This window comes from Agelaius tricolor, unplaced genomic scaffold, assembly GCF_023055355.1.
Source record: "Agelaius tricolor isolate 1412-34295 unplaced genomic scaffold, bAgeTri1.0.p SCAF_25, whole genome shotgun sequence".
Lineage (NCBI taxonomy): Eukaryota > Metazoa > Chordata > Aves > Passeriformes > Icteridae > Agelaius > Agelaius tricolor.
The window spans coordinates 7,615,627-7,634,421 of record NW_027269285.1 but is presented as its reverse complement, the minus strand read 5'-3'; the positions used below and the strand labels follow the sequence as shown (position 1 = coordinate 7,634,421).

General features: G+C 43.2%; 1 protein-coding gene across 3 annotated transcripts in view; it reads right to left on the bottom strand.

The window, feature by feature from the left end:
- Positions 1–18,795, bottom strand: part of LOC139599891 (sphingosine-1-phosphate transporter SPNS2-like) — a 136,179-nt gene that overhangs the window by 86,132 nt on the left and 31,252 nt on the right. For all 3 annotated transcript variants that reach the window (XR_011682342.1, XR_011682341.1, XM_071447582.1), the window contains exon 2: positions 12,103–12,168. Coding sequence is in view for 1 of the 3 variants with exons in the window: in XM_071447582.1 (XP_071303683.1) it covers positions 12,103–12,168 (66 nt within the window). In the remaining 2 variants the exon portion in view is untranslated. The remainder of the gene's footprint in view (positions 1–12,102; positions 12,169–18,795) is intronic.

Below are 18,795 nucleotides of genomic sequence, written 5' to 3'. Positions count from 1 at the left end.
ACTGTCTGGTTTCATTATGAATCACAAGTCCTCTACAAGCAAGGAAGGAACCATTTGCTCTCACTTACCCTGAGCCCTGATGTGATTCTCATTTATTACCCATCATTAAACTCACCCAGGCACAGAAACCGTGAGCTCGGACACAAACAATCACCACCAGCTGCAAGAGACAGGTAATAAAGTGCTGCACCATTTCCTAGGCTGATTAGCAGCACTGTGAGGGTCAGAGAGGAGTCTGAGCCACCAGACAGCAAGATCTGCTTTTGGAAGAAAACAAGGCTCCAGCCCCTCAGCAGTTGTCAAGCTGCTTTCTCCTGTGGTAAAGCACACCAGGTAACTCCACCTATTCTCCTCTGAGAGTCTGGCACCTAAACTACAACACAGATATAGATATAAAAAACTATCTACTGATTCATCTATCTAGATATAGATAGATAAATAAAGACATCTTTATTTTAAAATACTACAGGCTTTCCAGACAACCACCAAACCCCAAGTAACAAGATCCACAAGCAGGCCAGAGGCATTTTGAAGATGACCTTAGGACATCCATAATACCCTCATCTCCCACCGTTTTTTATGTCCAGCAAGCTTTAGAGAGAGTCTCACCATCATTCAAGCACCAGTGGTCTGAGAACAGCTCAGGGACCATAAATATTTTCTGCTTCCTATCCCATGCCACACGATGCCCATCAGCACTTCCATGGGCTGATCCATCTATTATTCCTGATGCCAGTAACATTTCAAAAGGCTTTGGCATCACAGAGTAAATGCAAGAAACCATCATCATTGACTGCCATTTGCAACTGTATGTTGAGGACTAGGACAAGAGCTGAACAACCAGCAGGCCACAAATAAACACCTGCAGTGACAGCAGCCTTCACCCCACAGTGAAGAGAAGCCCCAGGATGCAGGGAAGCCTCTCACACCACTGCAGGTGCTGTGCAACAGAATTATTTGCCAAGTCAATGTTGTGTGCAGTATTTAGAAAAGCTCCTGCCTCTCACTGTTATAAATGACAATTTAGACAAAGAGCAAGTGTTTCACAGTGGCTGGGGGGCCTTCAAAAAGGGACAAATTAGTTTAAGGAAATTGTTGAAATACTGGTATATCCCAGTGTTTAACTTGCCACAGTTCAGAAAAGGATCACAGCTACACTGGAGAATGAATCTCTGTGTGCCTTACAGAATCTCTGTTTTACACTTGTTATTTCTAAGATTATCACCCATGTGTCATTCCTGACTTGGAAAAATATTCTAATGCCAAGCTGAGCTGCAGTTCCAGGAATGAGCTTTGCAACCGAACTTGCTCCTGTGGATAAAAGAACATGATATCTGTAGAAGACTCCAGGGTTAATCACAGTGTGAACAGCCATGGAGTGTGACTGGACCCTGTTAAATAATCCCTCAGTTTAAATTTCTTTGGACCAGTATCTTTCTGGGGGAACAAGTACCACTGGGTAAAAAAACACCCTGAACAAACACTGCAATGCGCAAGGTCTGCAAACGCAATTCCTTCATGCATCATCAATTACATTAATGGAGAAAAGGAAAGGCAACACTGGCTAAATCCAGGGATTGTCAAGGTATTAAAGAAGCCCATTTCAATTAGGTCTAAAAAATGTAGAAGGTGGGCCTGGGGAGTGACCAGTGGCCCATCTGGTGTTGGTTTGTGTTCAGTGCCTGCTCCACTCCCTCCCAGGAGCCCAGAAATGCCCCAGGCACCAGCTGAGCTCTGCTATCACAGCCCTGCTCAGCTGGAACTGAACCTTGGGGGAACACTTGGCATGGTGCTGCCCCAAGTTTATTTGTCTGGTGACTGGACAAGAAACCAGTTTCTGCATTATGAACCCAGAAAGAATAACTTCAGTAAGTACAAATGAGACAATTTAACACATCTTTTATATACAATGCAAATATTTTCTCTGCTCAGTGTGTAATACACTGTCCCAGGCTCTGGAAGGTGGAACATTAGCAGCTGGTAGCAATATCTCACTGGGGAGCTTTCAGTGAAAATTCAATATCCCTTGTATAACATCCTTTATTATACCTCTTCTGCCATAGAACATCCTCTATGAAAACAAGGAAAACTTTGGACAATTTGCTTTTAAGGAAAATGTTTGCTCTCCTCATGTTTTTTGGTTTTTTTTTTTCCCCAGACATACTTTCTTTTAATATTTTCTCTTTGTTTTGCCACCCTCCCCCTCGATATGACATATTTGCTGTCACACTTGCTAATAATTTTCCCCATTATTACATCCATGGGTTTCAAAGCAGTTGACTTCTAGCCAAAAGATAGAAGTCACTGAAGGCTCTGGGTGGGTATAGCAGGAATGAATCCACCTACATTTTTATAAGAATTTTCTAAGAATTGCAACCCAATAACTCTTAGAGCCTCTTTCCAGGCCCCCATGACTAAGCCACAGAGCTGAGGCAGTCTCAGCTCCCTGAGCTGTAACAGCAGTGGTGCCTCACTGGTGCTCCAATGTGATGGTGGGAGATGCCAATTTAAAAATAAAGCAGGAGATGGTGAGAACTAAACCAGCAAAAATCATGAGACGTTTTCATGCTCCTGTTCTGTAGTTTTACTTTCAAGAAGACAGATAAAGGAGATGGATTTATCTAGTGAAATATTGCATGGTTCTCACTGTAACTACTGTTTACATCAGCTCTTCTGAAATAATATCTATTTTTAGTATCAGGCTTTTAAAAGATTCTTAGCTCAATCACTAATTTTGAGCTTTTAATTTACCCTGGGAGCAATTTTTCAGGTGGAATTAGTGCCACTTCACTTTGATTTGCAGGCACAATTAGTAAGTTAAGCATTTCTATATCCTAAACTACACCTGGAAAATGGAAGGCTGCTTTTCAAAAAAGCCCATATGCTTAAATTGAATCGAACTCGGTGAAGACTTTCTTCTTTTCCTTTTCTTTCCTTTTTTTTTAATTGGTGGTAAAATTATTCTTTAACTCACCCATCTTTCTTAACATGACTCATTCTATCACAAAGGCTCTCATGAAACAATTCCTTTCTTTGTCAGACTTTGTCAATGATTTCTAGTGCTCAAGAGGTGTGGCCAAGGGCACTACAAGAATTTTATTGTTATTTGTACTCCAGGTAGGTTGGACAAAACCACAGGATGTTGAAGACACAAACACAGTGCTGACAACTGATACCATCAATTGCTGAGGTGACCAGGACCACTCACAGCCCTGGGTGAGGCAGAGCCAAGGAAAAATACAGTAATTGTGAATAAGGCAGAATTAAAAACAAAGAATTCAGAGCATACTTCAAACATCCTTCAAGGAAAACAAACCAAATCCAACCCAACCCCAGACAGACAAATCCTCTGCTGAAAATGTCACTGTGTAACTCTTAGCAAGGTCAGCTTTAACAGGCATTCCTCAGAGGCTGACAGGGGATCCTCCTGCCTCCACAAGCTGATGATGCAGACAAAGAAGGAAGCAGGCAAATGGCACAGAGAAGAGAGCACCTTGGCCACCACTGTCAGTGGAATGATCCCAGGCACAGGGTGGGATTGTTGGGGTGCCCTGTGCAGGGCCAGGAGTTGGACTTCATGATCCTTGTGGGTCCCTGCCAACTCAGAACTCTCTATGATTCTATGAATTGTAAATTCATAGAATTTACAATAAATAAATCAATTAAAGCTCAAACTGTTTTACCTGTACTGCCTCCCTAATTCACTTCCAAGTCCACCCCAAAAGTTATTTATTTTAACCATCCATTTAAAGTTAGTGCAGCTTCAAATAAGCATGTTTTTGTAATTCCTTAGCTCTTTAGGGCAAATCTTTGCAGGAAAGGTCTATTACTATTAAAGTTCTCACTTCAACACCACTGTCCCACAAGGAAATAAATTAGAGGTGCCTCATCTCCAACTCAGCTCACCTACAAAGAACAAGGGCAATGATGCAGTAGGAGAATATGTAAAGTGAGTCTTCTGTAAACATTGGTGGATGAAAGGTTTGGAAGGAGCAAATGGTTAAAACTGTTCAAATGTTTAATTACTAATAACCTAATGCATAACTGAGGGGGGGAATAAAAGACATCAGAACTGAACTTTCCCTAGAAATGTCCTTTCCACTGAAAACCAAACCACTTCCCTGCTTGCAGCAGCAAAGACCACAAGAATGTGTGAACCCCTCCTTCTACTACTCATCCCATCAAAGAACTGTTTGTTTTTCACCTGTGATTTAAAAACCTGAGCCTTCCACAGTCATTTGACTACCTTGAAAACAACTGAAGAGAGTTTTAGCAAAAATGTTTATATACATTTACATAACTGTACATGTACAGTGAATTAGGGTAAGTAAAGGAACATGATCAGTAATATTTTCTCTCCAAAACTAGGCTTCCCACATAATTTAAGCAGAAAATGGGTCTTTGCTCTATAATCTTACATCAGCATACAGGAAACATCCCCAAATATGTGCATGTACTGGGAGCAGGTGGAGAGCATGGGGAGATTGCTACAACAATTCACCATTCATGCAAGTCAGGCTTACTGGTGTTAATTGGAATCTAGTTCTGCAGGCTGCTAACACTACCCAATACCACGAGGAATGTTCACTTTTTACATAAGTGATGCCCTGGAATTCATTTGCAAAGCCAGGTACAAGTGCCTATGAATGAGTCACTCCTCCTCAGGTGCATTTGGGTCTTTATATGGGAATGACTGCAGCCCTGCTGACCTGTTCTTGCTTCTGCCATGGCTACAGATCCCAGAACTGTGGCCCACAACATAACAGAATGCTCTTTCCAGCCAGACATGTAGCAATGCTACTTTTATAGTGATAAATCACTACACAAATTTGATTGTAAGGATGCAGAGTGGTCTGGTACACAGCCCAAAAGGTTTGAGAAGCACTGGTTTGGAGGAAAAGTCACCTGGAATTCCAGACAGGACATGAGAGAAGGAAAACAATTGCATGGCCTGGTCCAGGACCCAACATTCCCACTCCTGCAGACACAGCCCTGGATGCCTGCTGTGTTACAGGAACCAACCTCAGAGCTCTTCATTCCCACCTTCAGTGCTCCAGAGTCCTTCACACTCTGTCAAGAATATTTGGGGTGTCCAAGTGATCCCTCTCTCAAATCCAACAGTACTGTGTCACCTTGGGGATGTCCCAGTGGGCACAGACCAAGCCTGACCCCTTTGTCACCTGAGCTCACCCAGCTGTTCTCATTCTCACTACACCATACACTGCCCTGCAGAACTGCAGGGCTGTGCTCTGAGAAAACTGAGAGTTCTCCAGGTGTGGGAGAAGAGACAAAACCAAAACAACCTTAAAATAAATCTTTTCAGAGAAAGCACTTGAGGCTCCCCTGGGATGAAGCATGCTAAATATATAAAATGTACTATAAAAATTAGGCCTATTTTCTCACTCTCAGTTAATAGAAGACCCTGATTCAACTTCACTTAAAGTCAAGGCAAAAAAACCTTTCTCTTCTGAGCTAACACTTACCTTTACATTGGGCCCAAGGTGTATCAACAGCAACTGATACCATACTGAGGCCACACACAAACACTCCCCTGGTCACCCCACTTGAAAATTAAATTTATAGGCACAGTGAAAGCAAGAATTAAAGATAAGCAGCTTTTCCACTTACTACCAAAAGCTTTTAGTGCCACTGAAGAAGGGGAGGAAAAAAAATAACCTACTTAGAAGGTTTTTGAATATAAGTCCATGCTTCCTTTGCAGCAACTGGTAGCCATAAAATACATAATAACTGATAATGTAAATGTTCATTTCCCTCTTTCATAATCACAGCTACTGTGGTAATGAAAAAAGTCAAGGGAGCCAGACCAGCCCTTCTGAACTATTTGTGCACAAAACTGTGCAGATACCAATTACATGAGACTGCACTGCTGGTACTAAGAGGAAAGTGTTGTTTGAAAGTATTACACAATACCAACAAAAATCCTGTCTTGCACTCTACAGTGCTTGAATCAAATTCTGAGGTCTGAGGAACATACATGGGGGGATGGACAGGCTGTGTTAAAAGATGTGGGACTTTGGGTGGAATAACAACTACTTCTCTAAAATCTGTGGGAAATCTTTCCCCTCATTATTATAATAAATTGCAGAAGTGAAGACAACCCTGGCAAGAGGTGTCTGAACTACAGCCTGAGGGAAAATAGGCCAATTTCTACTAATAGAACAGATGTGCCACAGGCAGCAAAAGTGCAAGTTTCCCTCACAACACCCAGCCCAAGTACCTGAAAGGCCAATAGTGAGGACAAACTTGCCTTGTGCTAAGCAGAAAGACAGGATGGAGGAATGAATTTTTATCTTGTGCTACTGGCCATGCATTATCATAAAGTGAAGATATTGATGTGAAGATTTTAATGAAGACAAGGCAGTCGGGAGAGTTTCCCTGCTCTAGTAGCCTGCACTCACTGCCACAAAGAGCAGAAAGACAAAATACAAGAGCAGCTGAAGCACTTCCCTCCTCTCAGCAGGAAGCAAGGACACCTTCCCTTCCCACCCTGACCATTTCATCCCCCCCAGAGAAGATTTACTTTGCAATCCAGGGCTGTCCAGTGAGAGCACAGGCTGTAAATGGCATTTTTATAGTTCAGTCCTTGGTGCATGGGCACTGGGCCAGGGCACAAACACGTTTTCCTCCAACCTGCTCACTGATTCAAGACAATACTCTTCTCCTTCTTGATTGCAGAGGCATTTCCAAATAGGTTTAAGGGCTTTCATGAATCAGACCCTCAGACTGCCATGACTTCTCAGGAAATCAGACTGTTCTAGCACGCAGGAAAAAAAGACTGAACTTGTAAAGGATGTAGGTGGGAAATGATCAAGCTCTGGACTTTGTCAGCTCACTCCAGTAAAATAAGATCAACCCTTGTCCCAACATTAATGAAGGCATATTGAAAGTGCCCTGCTTTTTCCTCTTCATTGCTTAAACTGACCTTGCTTAATCCCTACATCAGCAGAATCCTACAGAAGGTAGAAAAATGTCAGAGAAAAGGACTCAAAGTCAGGGATGGAGAGGGAAATGGGGAGAAAGGTTTTGCTCATTGTTGAAAGGCCTTGGAGGATCTCCTGGCAGAAAGAGAGGTCCACCTTGTCCTGCCACTTTGAGCCAGACTGCCAGAGAAGTAACCTGGATTTAAGAATGTTTAGTGTTGTTGGAAGCAGGGTAGGACATGGTGGACCAAACCATTTGCAGTCAAAAGAAGAGCAAGCACAAAGTATTCTATAAGCATTCTATCTGACCTCCTGGCTTGGACACCTGAGGAACCACCTCCTTGGGAAGTGCTCAGGTGCAGGAAGCCTTTACCCAACAGGAAAGCCCATGAAGTTGAAATAGAAAACAGAAAGTGTTTAGATTATGATTTTGTCTGTTCTAGAAAGAAGAACAGTTAAGTGGTGGAGTAGGAAGCAAAATGTGAAGATGTAGTCCAGTTCTGCAGAGCACAGCTGAGGAGAAAGTGTCCATTTAGGGAGAAGCAGTGGGAAAAGAAACAAGCAGCACCTGCACCTCATGTAATGTACACATATTCAGGGGTAGCACCTGGAGAATGCGGTTTCTGCATGGAATAAATAAAAATGTTAGAGAGGTACAGCTGCCACAATAAGCCAATGACAAGAAGATGGGAGTCAAAGGGAACTGAATTTCATCAAGTCTGATTTATCCCACCATTGTGCTGCAATCCACTATGTCAAGACCCATTCTCAATGCATGTGTTTATAGCTTGGTGGGAACAATCAAAGCACAAGAGAGCTGATTGTGTATTTGTGAGGTTGTAACCTCCTGAAAGGTTACACCATGTCAGCTCAAGAGGTAGGGCAACACAGGAAGATAAAAGTTCCACTTTTCAAATGAACAGAGATTGTAGCTGGAATTGACCCTTACAGGAAAAGTGAGCTCACAATAAGATTTATGAAAAAGTACCTGGCAAGGCTTGGCTTTCTGGGAAATCAGGGGCTGAAAGGCATCTGGGGGAATGCCCATCCCTCTGCACATGAGGAAAGATAAGGTCCTTCAGAGCCCCAGTTATCTGTGATTATTCACCTTTCATGAGTCCTTGCTGACCTCTCACCTCCTTACATTTCCTGGCTTGTGACCTTACACTGCACACTTCTGCCTGCCAGGGTTTCCTCTAATGACATCTCTAAGCTCCTCCTGGAGACAGACTTCCCCCTCTGCATTTCCATGGAATCCTTGCAATAACCTCCATTTGATACCTCTCAGTTTCCCCCTGCAGAAATCCCTGAGCTGGAGCTGTCTGGGTTGGAGGATGCCCAGTAACAAGCACCCAATCTCTGGGTCTAAACATTAACCTCATTAATTAATTAATTCATAAACTAATGCTGCATGTTCAGGAACAGGACTGTAGTTCTCATCCTGGCTCTGCCTCAGACCTGCTGTGCCACTTTGGGCAGGTAATTTTTCCCATTTGGCTTTCTTGGTTTCCCCATGTATAAGGCCCAGCCTTATAAGCCCTCCTGATATAAAACATCCTGAAATCTTCGGGCAACAAACTGTATCATGAGCCAACCACTGCTATTATTAGAGCTCTTGTGTGCTACAGAGACACTGGCAAGAGACACAAAAGCAAAATAAATTCAAGGGCAGAGAGAGCAGACAGAGCAATAAAGCACAAAAATTGTAGAAGGAAGAGAAAATAATCTAGTGAAAACCAGAGCACAGCACTGGGGCATTACTCCCATGGTGTAGTGTATATGGAAGGATAACACTATTCTGAAGCAGTTTAAAATCCAGCTGAAGCAGTACAAATCCAGTTGTCCACCACCTTCTTAGTCTTTGTGTTCCTAGTGGCTGTAGCTCTGTAGCTGCTCCTAACTCCACACATAGATAAGACTTTTTGTATGGCTGGGTTTATAAATGTATTGACTGGATACAGCCAGGTTTATCCTTTCTCTGGCTGGGAAAAGCAGCCAGTAAGAACTGAAAAGCACAAGAAAGCTTGGATGCAGACCTATGGGATGGTCAACTAAACCAATATTTACACAACTGCATATGTAGTGCTTTAAAAGGGAAGAACAGCACACAGTTCCCAGCATCATCTGGAGATAAGTGGAGCTCAGATCACCAGTTTTATGGGTGCTACTCTAGAATGCTACTGAGCAAGCAGCAGTTGTGCTCCATCTGTCAGTGTGTCCTCTGCTGTCACTGGATGCTTGCTGTAGAGCAGACCATGGTCTGCTTCTTTCCATTATGGATGAGGCTGGATTGTCCTGTGATTTTTCTGTACAGAGAATTACAGTGTATCTATAACCAGTTTCTCTTGGTTAAAGAGCAGCTTGTGTGTCAGGATTAATATAAATGAAGACAAAAATTCTATTTGTGTCTGCAATTCCTAAGGAACAAGTCACCTTTGCTTTCCAGACAGCATGAGAAGCTGAGAGTATGGACTGGTTTGGAAGTGATCAGAGGGATACCAGATCAGCTGTGCCTGCCAAGAGCGGGGAGTGGATGAACACAGGGTCAAACATTATCCTTGGTAGATTTCTTTTCCCTGCTTTCTGTTTGGATTTTCAGAACCATTTCCTCCTAAAAATTTGTGCAACCTTGTTTCTCAGTTAAAAGGCTTTTTGAATTTTTTAAAGTTTTTTTTATTTTATTGCCTTCTTGATGAGTGATATGAACTGCATATATACTACATTTCACTCCCCCTCATTAACGTTGTAAATTAATTTAGGACTGATTTAGATGCAGGATTAACAACCTGAGGACTAATCCACTCTTTATTCAGAGGACATAATCAGGATGAGCAGTCTTTCATCTCACATCACTCCATTAGTTGGCAGGACCATCTCATGGGAAGCAAACAGTATTTGTATGTCTGCTGGCATAGGAACTGTTCAGGGTTAGGGCAGGAGGGTGGGAGACACCTGGCCTGGCCCCAGCTTTGCTCCAGGCTTCTTCTGCAACCCTGGGCAAGGGCTTCTACACTGCACCATTTCCCCTGATTTTACCATTGGGAAGTCTGGTTTAGAGAAAAGACAAAAGATTAGAAGAATGTTTGTGGTGGTTTAGGGCAGCATCTTTTATTTAAGCAGGATTAAGGATACCTTAATGGCCCTGGGCCATGGGCCACCTGCCAACACAGAAACTTGGGAGGCTGGAGGAATAGATTTAATAAGCCTTCAGTTACATGCCTCTATCCTTATTTACATGAAATGGTGGTCTATTTTCTGAGCACTCTTTTCCTCTGATAGCATTGTGATTAGTACATTATTATCTATATTGCAGAAGCAAAGTCCTCAGTTTTCAGATCAGCAAAAAAAAAGAGAAAACACTGCTTTTCTAAAAGCAACAATTACCTGTTAAAAAACTTGACACACTCAAGAAAAACCCTGCACTATCTCAGTGATGCTGTTTTCAGATGCCCCATGTATTTGCTATAGAAATAAATAATATATCTTGCAATTAACAAATGAATATCCTGCTGAAGTTAGCTTTTACTTGCTGTCAATGAATAATCTTCAGAAGGATTTCATCCACTGAAGTGAATAAAGATTAAATATGTGCTTTGGCAAGTGTCCTTTTCCACCAGAATATTTTCTTGAAAGCACTTTGTGTCTAATGATACATTGAGGACCTGTTCCCCTGAGTACAATAAATAAATACAAATAATTGCTGTAGAAAAGAATCTGACAGACAGGCAGTGCCATTTTGGGCATAACTGATTGATGCTTTGTATAATCAGTGACACTTTTAAAGCTGAAACCTTCTGTTCTGGACACATGCTGCTCACATCAGATGAGCTGAGCTCTGCTGTCCCACAAGGACAGCATTTTGTAAAAATTTAATACAAATTGTTATTAATTGTTTGCATTACAACATTACCAAGAAGCTGCAAGCACAGATGAGGGCCCTGCTGTGCCATGGGCTGCAGGAAATAAAAAAGGAGGGGATATTGCAGTGGTTCACATTGTTTGAAATCAAAGACCAATTGATGGAGCTCCAGAACAGTCTCACCTTTAGTGAGATCATAAAGAATGAATGATGTTCTACAATTCAGTGTTGGCCACAATTTCACAGACAAGCTCCTGACAGGTGCTGGGTATCCACCCATGATAGCACAGGAAAACATGTCATGCTGGCACACTATTTCAAAACCTAACAGAATTCTCCCTTTTTCAGAGATGTAATTGTTCCAGCATAGTTCCCTCAGACAGATGACAGTGACGAGACAGCTACAGCACCACAAATCCATGACTCTAATTAATAGTTCTGGAGGAGCTTTTCAAAGCAGACTGTGTTCTTAAAATCCTGCATTTCTTAAAAATCCTGCTACTCCTTTCCACTCTCCACGAGGATCCAACTGTGCTGCGGTGTCTGCACGAGACTGACTCAGTGTCAGCCTGTGCAGCTCACTGATACAGGCCCTCCTCTAAACCCCTCAGCACCAGAGGCCACAGAAGCTGAGCCTCTTTCTCCTGGGCTTGTTCAGCTCTGCCTAAAGATGTCTGAGACATGAAAATGCCTGCTCCATTAAAAGGACATCAGAATTGAAATAATCCTTCCTTACACAACAAGGGAAATGCTGGAAGCTAACAGCAGAATTCCAGGGCTGTTGTTAATCCAGGAGTTCTCATGGATGCAGTGGTTGTTAGCCTTGCCTCAGCTTTCATCCTCGGGTTCTTGCCCCAGTGAGTTTTACATTTTCATGCCACACCATGCTCCCAGGGACTGTCCATTCAGCAGATTCTCTGTCAAGCACTTGAAGGGCAAAATACATCACACTTATTACCAATTAAATAAGTGAACAGGATCCTGTGTTGGTTTATCATGAGTTTTCTAATCTAGGGGAAGGAACCATCTCCTGTTTGAATTTAGTTTCTTGTAAATAAAATAATTATTGGTCCATTCTACACTTAAGTCATTCTGAGACCCAACCTGCTGCCCAACAGCAAATCAAGGCCAAAAAAACCCCTTTATGTTCATTTAGCTTCCCAGTAGGAGTGTACTTATTCACCTTTCTACAAGTAGATTTCACAACCAGTAATGCCCATGCATCAGAATGAAGAAATCTTAGGCACCCATCAGACAAATGGAATGTTTCAGAGAGCAGGGAGAGAGGAAACCCTTTCTTACCTGTCTGCAGCAAGCCAGCCCCACTGTCTTTGACTCCAAAGTGCTGCTGGATGTCCAGTAAAACACCTACAAGGAAAACAGAGAATATGCTCAGTGCCTTCAGCCTTTGACAAGCATTCAACTCAGACCTTTTGTGATGCATCAGCAAAGCTTCAAATGCCAGTTTAAACACATAACTTCTAAAGGCTGTACTTTTTTTTTTTCCCTAATCATGCACTCACAGTAATTTTGGGCTACTACAATAAAAGCAGAGGTGGGCAGATGCAATATCAAACAATGAGCCTGGGAATTAAATCCTCATGAATGGAAACTGGTCTTTTCTTTCTACTTAAATAAGATCAGACTTTTCTTTTTGTGTAGGTTTTTTTTTCATAATCCAGACCTCTTACTTCTGTTATTTCACAGAAATACAGGGAAACTGATTCTGCACCTAAGGTGCTTCAAATGGTTTGACAAGACAGATTGAATCCAAGACAAGTTTTAACAAATCTCTGCTGGGAGGAGATATGACAGAATGATAGCAATGATGAAAGGTTTCATATTTAACTAGTTCTGGGGAGTTTCTACTTTCAAAGCCAATATAACAAATATATTTAAAATACCTTAGTTTCTACTTTCAAAGCCAATATAACAAATATATTTAAAATACCTTAGTAAAGGTGGGTAAGTGACCAGATGCTCAGATTTAAAGCAACTACAAGCAGAACCAAACCAAATCTTCTGTCTTCCTTCAACCCCAATATATTAATTGGCACAAGCAAAATTAACAGGTTTTGAAGTATCTACACATTCAACTAGATTTAACATTTTTGTACCAAACATTTTCACACATGTAACATCAGGTATATGGGACAGCCATGGTTTTGTAACCAACAAACCAAGATGAAAACCCAGAGCAGAGCTTCCATAGCTCATTTGGGGGCACTCAGGTTTGCCAAGCCCTACGTGGCCCAGTGGTCTGAGATGCAAAGCCATAGGCCTGAATATTTGTCAGTGGTCCAAATAACCAGCATCTGACTTCCTGGGTCTGGAATTGAGGCTGTTGCTCTCTTTAGATCTGGGACTTCCTTGTTTTGACCACTGCCTTCCCCAAACCTGAGTTATGCAAGTTTCTTTTCTAAAAAGAAGAAAACCATTCTCTAACTATGCTCGACATCCACAGAAGTTCACCTCCAGCTCAAATTCTGATCCAAGGCTTTATCCAAAGCCATTCTTCTCATCTCTGCAGGTTACAGAAATCAGCAACCTGAATCATTCACCATAAATGTCCCAGCTTTTGGGACTGCCAAGATCACACTAAATGACAAACACAGAGAGATAAAAGACCCTGAGATAACTATTCCCAGAAGACATCCGGGACAATGCCAAGGGAACAGTCATAAATTAAAGATACTGAAGGAAAAGAAGATGGAGAGAAGGAAAGAAAAAGCAAGAAAGCTCATTTGAGCTATTCTGTACTATTTCTATATCACTATTCACTCAGGACAGGATTCAGGTGGGCTTCAGGCCTCATTATCTGCCCAGAAACATTAGTTCAACCTCCTGCAACACCTCCCACTTCCCAATTCTCTCATCAGACTGCTTAGCCCCAAACAAGAGGGCTGAGGGTGGGGAAGGGTGTGACCCTAACTAATGTATGTCACTGCTGATAAAAGTGGGTAGATGCAGAGCCAGGCTCCTCACACTGGTGCCCAGTTAAAGAGGCAAAGGGCAACAACTGAAATCTGGCAAAGTCCATGTAAACATAAGGAAATGAATTTTTACTGTCAGAGAGGTCAAGCCTGGATGTTCAGAGAGGTTGTGGGTTCCCCATCCCTGGAGATATTCAGAACCCAACAGGACACACTCCTGTGCACCCTGCTCTAGCTCACCCTGCTTTTAGCTTGGATTAGATGATCTCCAGAGGTCACTTCTGACCTAATTATTCTGTGATTCTATACTTTTCTGAAGCATTAAGTGCCTGATTACTTCCATTCTGACACAGTGTTCCCCTGGCCTTTCTTTTCCTTTGGAACATTGCTGTCTACTACAATTTCAATTTGTAGAAATCTTTGCTTTCTCTTGGATGGTAGGTTTAACTCCATTTACAAAGTGCCCTGGCATTTTCTTGTCTGTGCTTTTCTAGTTTGCTCCATTAACAACTGAGCAACTGATGAGCAAAAATAAATTTGCATTTGCCTAGCAAACCCCTCAGTGGTGTAGCTGACCTACCTGCTCCCCTTGGTTTTCCACCCTTCCACAAAAGAAATGTTTCTCATGCCACCCAACTTAGAAACCTCACTGAGCTTAAGCAGCTCTGAGCACTTTGTGCTCCAGTACTGCTCGGTCCCAGACTGCCACATCAGGTAAAGCTCAACAAGTCAAAACAACTCCTGGGCACTATCATCCCAATTTTAGGGACAATGAACTCAACAACATCCCCAAGAACAACGTGGAAGAGAGAGGAAATGCCAAGTACAATATTTTCTCATGCTCTCCTATCATCACTCAGTTGTGCTGCACAGAAATGCAATATCCTACTCATTGCTTGCAGGTGAGCAGGGGGTTGGACTGGATGGAATATATTCCACCAGGGAACACACACACATGTCAAGAGCTCCATCCAGCACCCTGAAAGGTGGCTCTCCTACCTTCAGCACATATTCCCAGCCATGACAGAATGCCAAAGAGGCACATTAAACTTCTAAAAGTATGAGAAGCAGGAGCCTGGGATGTGATGGAAAACAGACTTTTGTGGATTTGCATGAAAAACATGAACAGAAAGTAGAGGGGAATATAATGGTGCCTACACAAAACAGCAGAGGAGAGTTTCCAGTTTGTGACAAGTTATTTGTCCAGTGACAGTGGTTTTGCCATCCTGCAGACCTTAATGAGTTTTACAAGCTTGAACTCCTGTAGCCACAAATTAAATACATTTTGGACACAGACATGCAGACACTTGGATTAATCCTACAATTTTATCCTGGTGGTGGAAAGTAGGTTCTGTGGAGAGTCAGTGCAACAGGACAATGCAGAACCACAATTATAAGTCCTGTGTGACCTTGGAAGGTCTCAGAGGATTAAGAGAGATCTGCATGTCTAAATGGCATGGATTTCCTACTCCAAGTTATTTTATATTCTCTTTAGACTACAGGTGTTTTGATTTGGGTTTAGAGCATTAAATTAGAGGCAACAGTGGGCAGATGATGCAACACCCCTGTGAAGTGATAGTGGCTGTCTGCTGTGGGAGTTTTCCTGCTCAGCCACTCACCTGGGAAGACACTCCTCCTCTCCTGAATTCACTCAGCTCTGTTTCCACCTCACTGTGGCAATGACTCACCCCAGAATTTAATAAGATTTAGGGATACAATTAAGCAATGATAGACCAGGGGAGAATACAGGAAAATGATAGAGCTTTTGACTTTCCCTTCTGCTCTAGATGATGGGAAGGGAGAGAGCTGGAGCCAGGCTGCAGACAATGACCACGTTGCTTGCAGTGCTGTGTCTCACAGCACCTGATGCAATCCAAGAGGTGAAAACACACACGTGGCTGGCGAGGTCTTTCTTGGATTAAAGCTCATACCTATGACCCAGGAGGATCTCAAAATAGCCAAGAGCAGCCAGCAGGCACCAGCTGGCTGGTTCCTGAGAGCCTCTCTGGAGGGCTGCTGCCTTTTGGGATGTCTCTGTGATTACATAGCACCTCGTGCTCTCCCACCTATTATTTCTTAAGCACATTGTGTATTTTCAGGGCTGAGCAAACATACAGGAAATGGGGTGCCAATCTCCCAGAGCATCTCAGCAGCTGAACCAGACACTGTTAATGCTGATGTAGATTTGGAGCTCGATGAGATGAAACACAGGCAGCACCCAGCCAAAGAGTGCAGATCAAGATGGGCACAGGGACAGGAGTTACTGGGAACCCAGACAGAAGAGCAAAGACTGGTTACTGCAGCCATCTCCAGGGGACTTGTACCAGGCCTAATGTCTAGGAACCTGACAGACACCAAGGCAGCTATCAGACTTTTGTGGGCACTGGGCACAAGAGGACTTTGAGGAGCAATTTGGAGGATAAAAGGGCATGGAGTGCTACAGATAGGGAGGGACATGCCTCACCTCATCCACTCACAGGGTCAGAGGGTTTCTAGGGTACTGCTGATATTTTTACTGATCACTTCACAATCAGGGATTGTAAAAGACCTGATTCTGAGGCTTTTGGAATGCAAAGCCACGTTTAATGGCTCAGGTTATCTCTGTTTTAGGGGAAATACTTTGGGAAAGCCAAATTTTCCTGGAAGTGAGCAGTTCACACTTCAAACAGGGAGGTAGGTGGCCCAGATGAGACATGAGGCAATCTGCTTGCCTAAATAGGTTTTGTGTCCCTGATCTAAATAGGTTTTGTGTCCCTGATCTAAACTACAACAAATCAAAAGCTGCAGGATTCTGTGTGGGATCTTCACCAAATACTGCTGCCTCTATACATTGGCATGATCAGAAACAGTGTCCATTAGCTAAACCACAGTGAAATGACAATTTCAAAGCAAAAACACATTAGAGCTTCCCTGGGACAGCCCCATTTTCCAATCACCAAAACAAAACATCATGATTTGCTTTCAAACTGCTTCCAAGGCAGGTGCCAAATGTAGAGCTGGCCTGTGCACAGAGTGCAGAGCTATAGAAGTGAAGGCACAGGTTTGCAGCTCACATTCTTCAATACTCTGTGTGTGCTGCAACACAACTGGCCAGCATAACTACTTACTTAAGAAAGCATGTTCATTTTTAATGGAGAAAAAGGACAGTGCTTGAAAGGAACCAGCACATGGTTCTCCACAGGATACAGGATGTGTGCCCCTAGCACCCTCCCTCCTGCCCCACTGCAGGTCTGGACCTCCCTATATGGAACTCACACTCTCAGCTCCCTGAGAGCCAGTGCAGACTCTGTACTGGCAATACTGTTTCTTCTATTACCTCTTGCTGCCCACCTCTCTTCCTTACAAAGGCATTTCCTTCCCAGACTCTGGTCCCTGGTACTTCCAGGGCCTTCCTCAGAGGGAGGTAGCTAAGCAGGGATAGCCAAGCCCTGGCCTTGTATGCATTAAAGACACAAACCACCTTCCTCCCATCAGGCTCTTCCTCATGCCTGCAGCCATATTCAACCTCCTTCAAATAAAGCATTAAGGAGGCAGAGGGGTGGTGCAACACACCTGTCTCTTTAGAGACATGTGAACAGATTAGGTGGAGAGAAGTTTATTCTGAAGTCTCTGTGATTGTATCTTCTCTGCAACCCCAAGGTGTAGCAGCAGTTCACACACTGATCCCTGAGCTTCAAACGAGCTGCTTCAGCTCAGCCACCCACCAGCTATTAAACACCAGCGTCACAATTTGACTCCTATTTAAATATTCAGCTGCAGAAAACCACCGTGGTAGCCCTAGTGATATTTGTACCTCAAGATAAATTCCCACTGCTGCCAGAACTAGCAAGTCTAGAATATAAATGCAGTATTACCTTCTTTGGATTGCCATGAAAGCATTCCCTGCCTGCTCTTCAAGTACTGATAAATGCCTGGTGACATCTGGCTTGAAAACATTGACAGGAGCTTCCTTAGGATATAAACACCAACTTTCATTTTGCAAAACTAGTTTCCACTGTTGCATGACACGACAATACACACTGGTGAAACAGTCTTTGGTTTCGAAATAATGCTGCAGGATTAAAAAGAAACAAACAAAACAAACCCAGCAATTAGACAAATCAAAACAAGGGTTTCCTAAGATCTGCTCACACTGGAATGCATGAAACTTGTGACCTAGAAAGCACTGAAAAGCAACTGCCAACACCCACAGCAGCGTCCTTTGGAAGGGGTTTCCCTGAGTAATAGAGTAGAGTGCTGGGAAGAGACAATCACAGCAGCTTGAGCTGAAGATCAGAGTGAGACAGGATCCTGATGTCATTCACAGGACATGAAACAGTTGCTTAAAAATCACAGAATAGAATCAGAGAATACCCTGAGCTGGAAGGAACCCACAGGGATTATCCAATCCAGCCCCTGGCCCTGCACAGACACCCCAACAATCCCACCCTGGGCATCCCTAGAGCTTTGTCCAAACTCTGCTGGAGCTCTGGCAGCCTCGGGGCTGTGCCCATTCCCTGGGGAGCCTGGGCAGTGCCAGCACCCTCTGGGGAAAGAAAGTTCTCCTGATATCCAGCATAAACCTCCCCTGACAAAGCTCCAGCCATCTCCTAACAAAACCCCAGAGAAGTGTGAGAGTTCACAGCCTTCACAGGCACTGAGAGCCTCCCACACCTGCAGAAGGAGATGAGGTGGAGGCTTCTCTGAGATGATGGTGCTGGACTGTCAGGACACAGCAGAGGAATTGCTGCTCACTCCAAGCAGCATTTGCAGTGGGTTTTTGGAAGGACAGGTGCTGTGGGCTCTGCAAAGCACACACTACTGCTAGGTAATGAAACAGAAATGCCTGTCTGAGGTGACATCCCTCTTCTGAATCAAAACCAGTGTTACCCTCAGAGACTCACACCACCTGTCACACCCACTTTTTCCATTCACTGTTTTTGTCATTATTAGAGTATCAGCAGGGAAGTATCTGAGCTATTCATTTATTCATTCATTCCCAAAGGCTACTGCTGGCTTACCTGCATAGCTCGTAACAAGTAATTAAGCATCAGGGAAAAAAAATAAGGAATGCGATTAATCA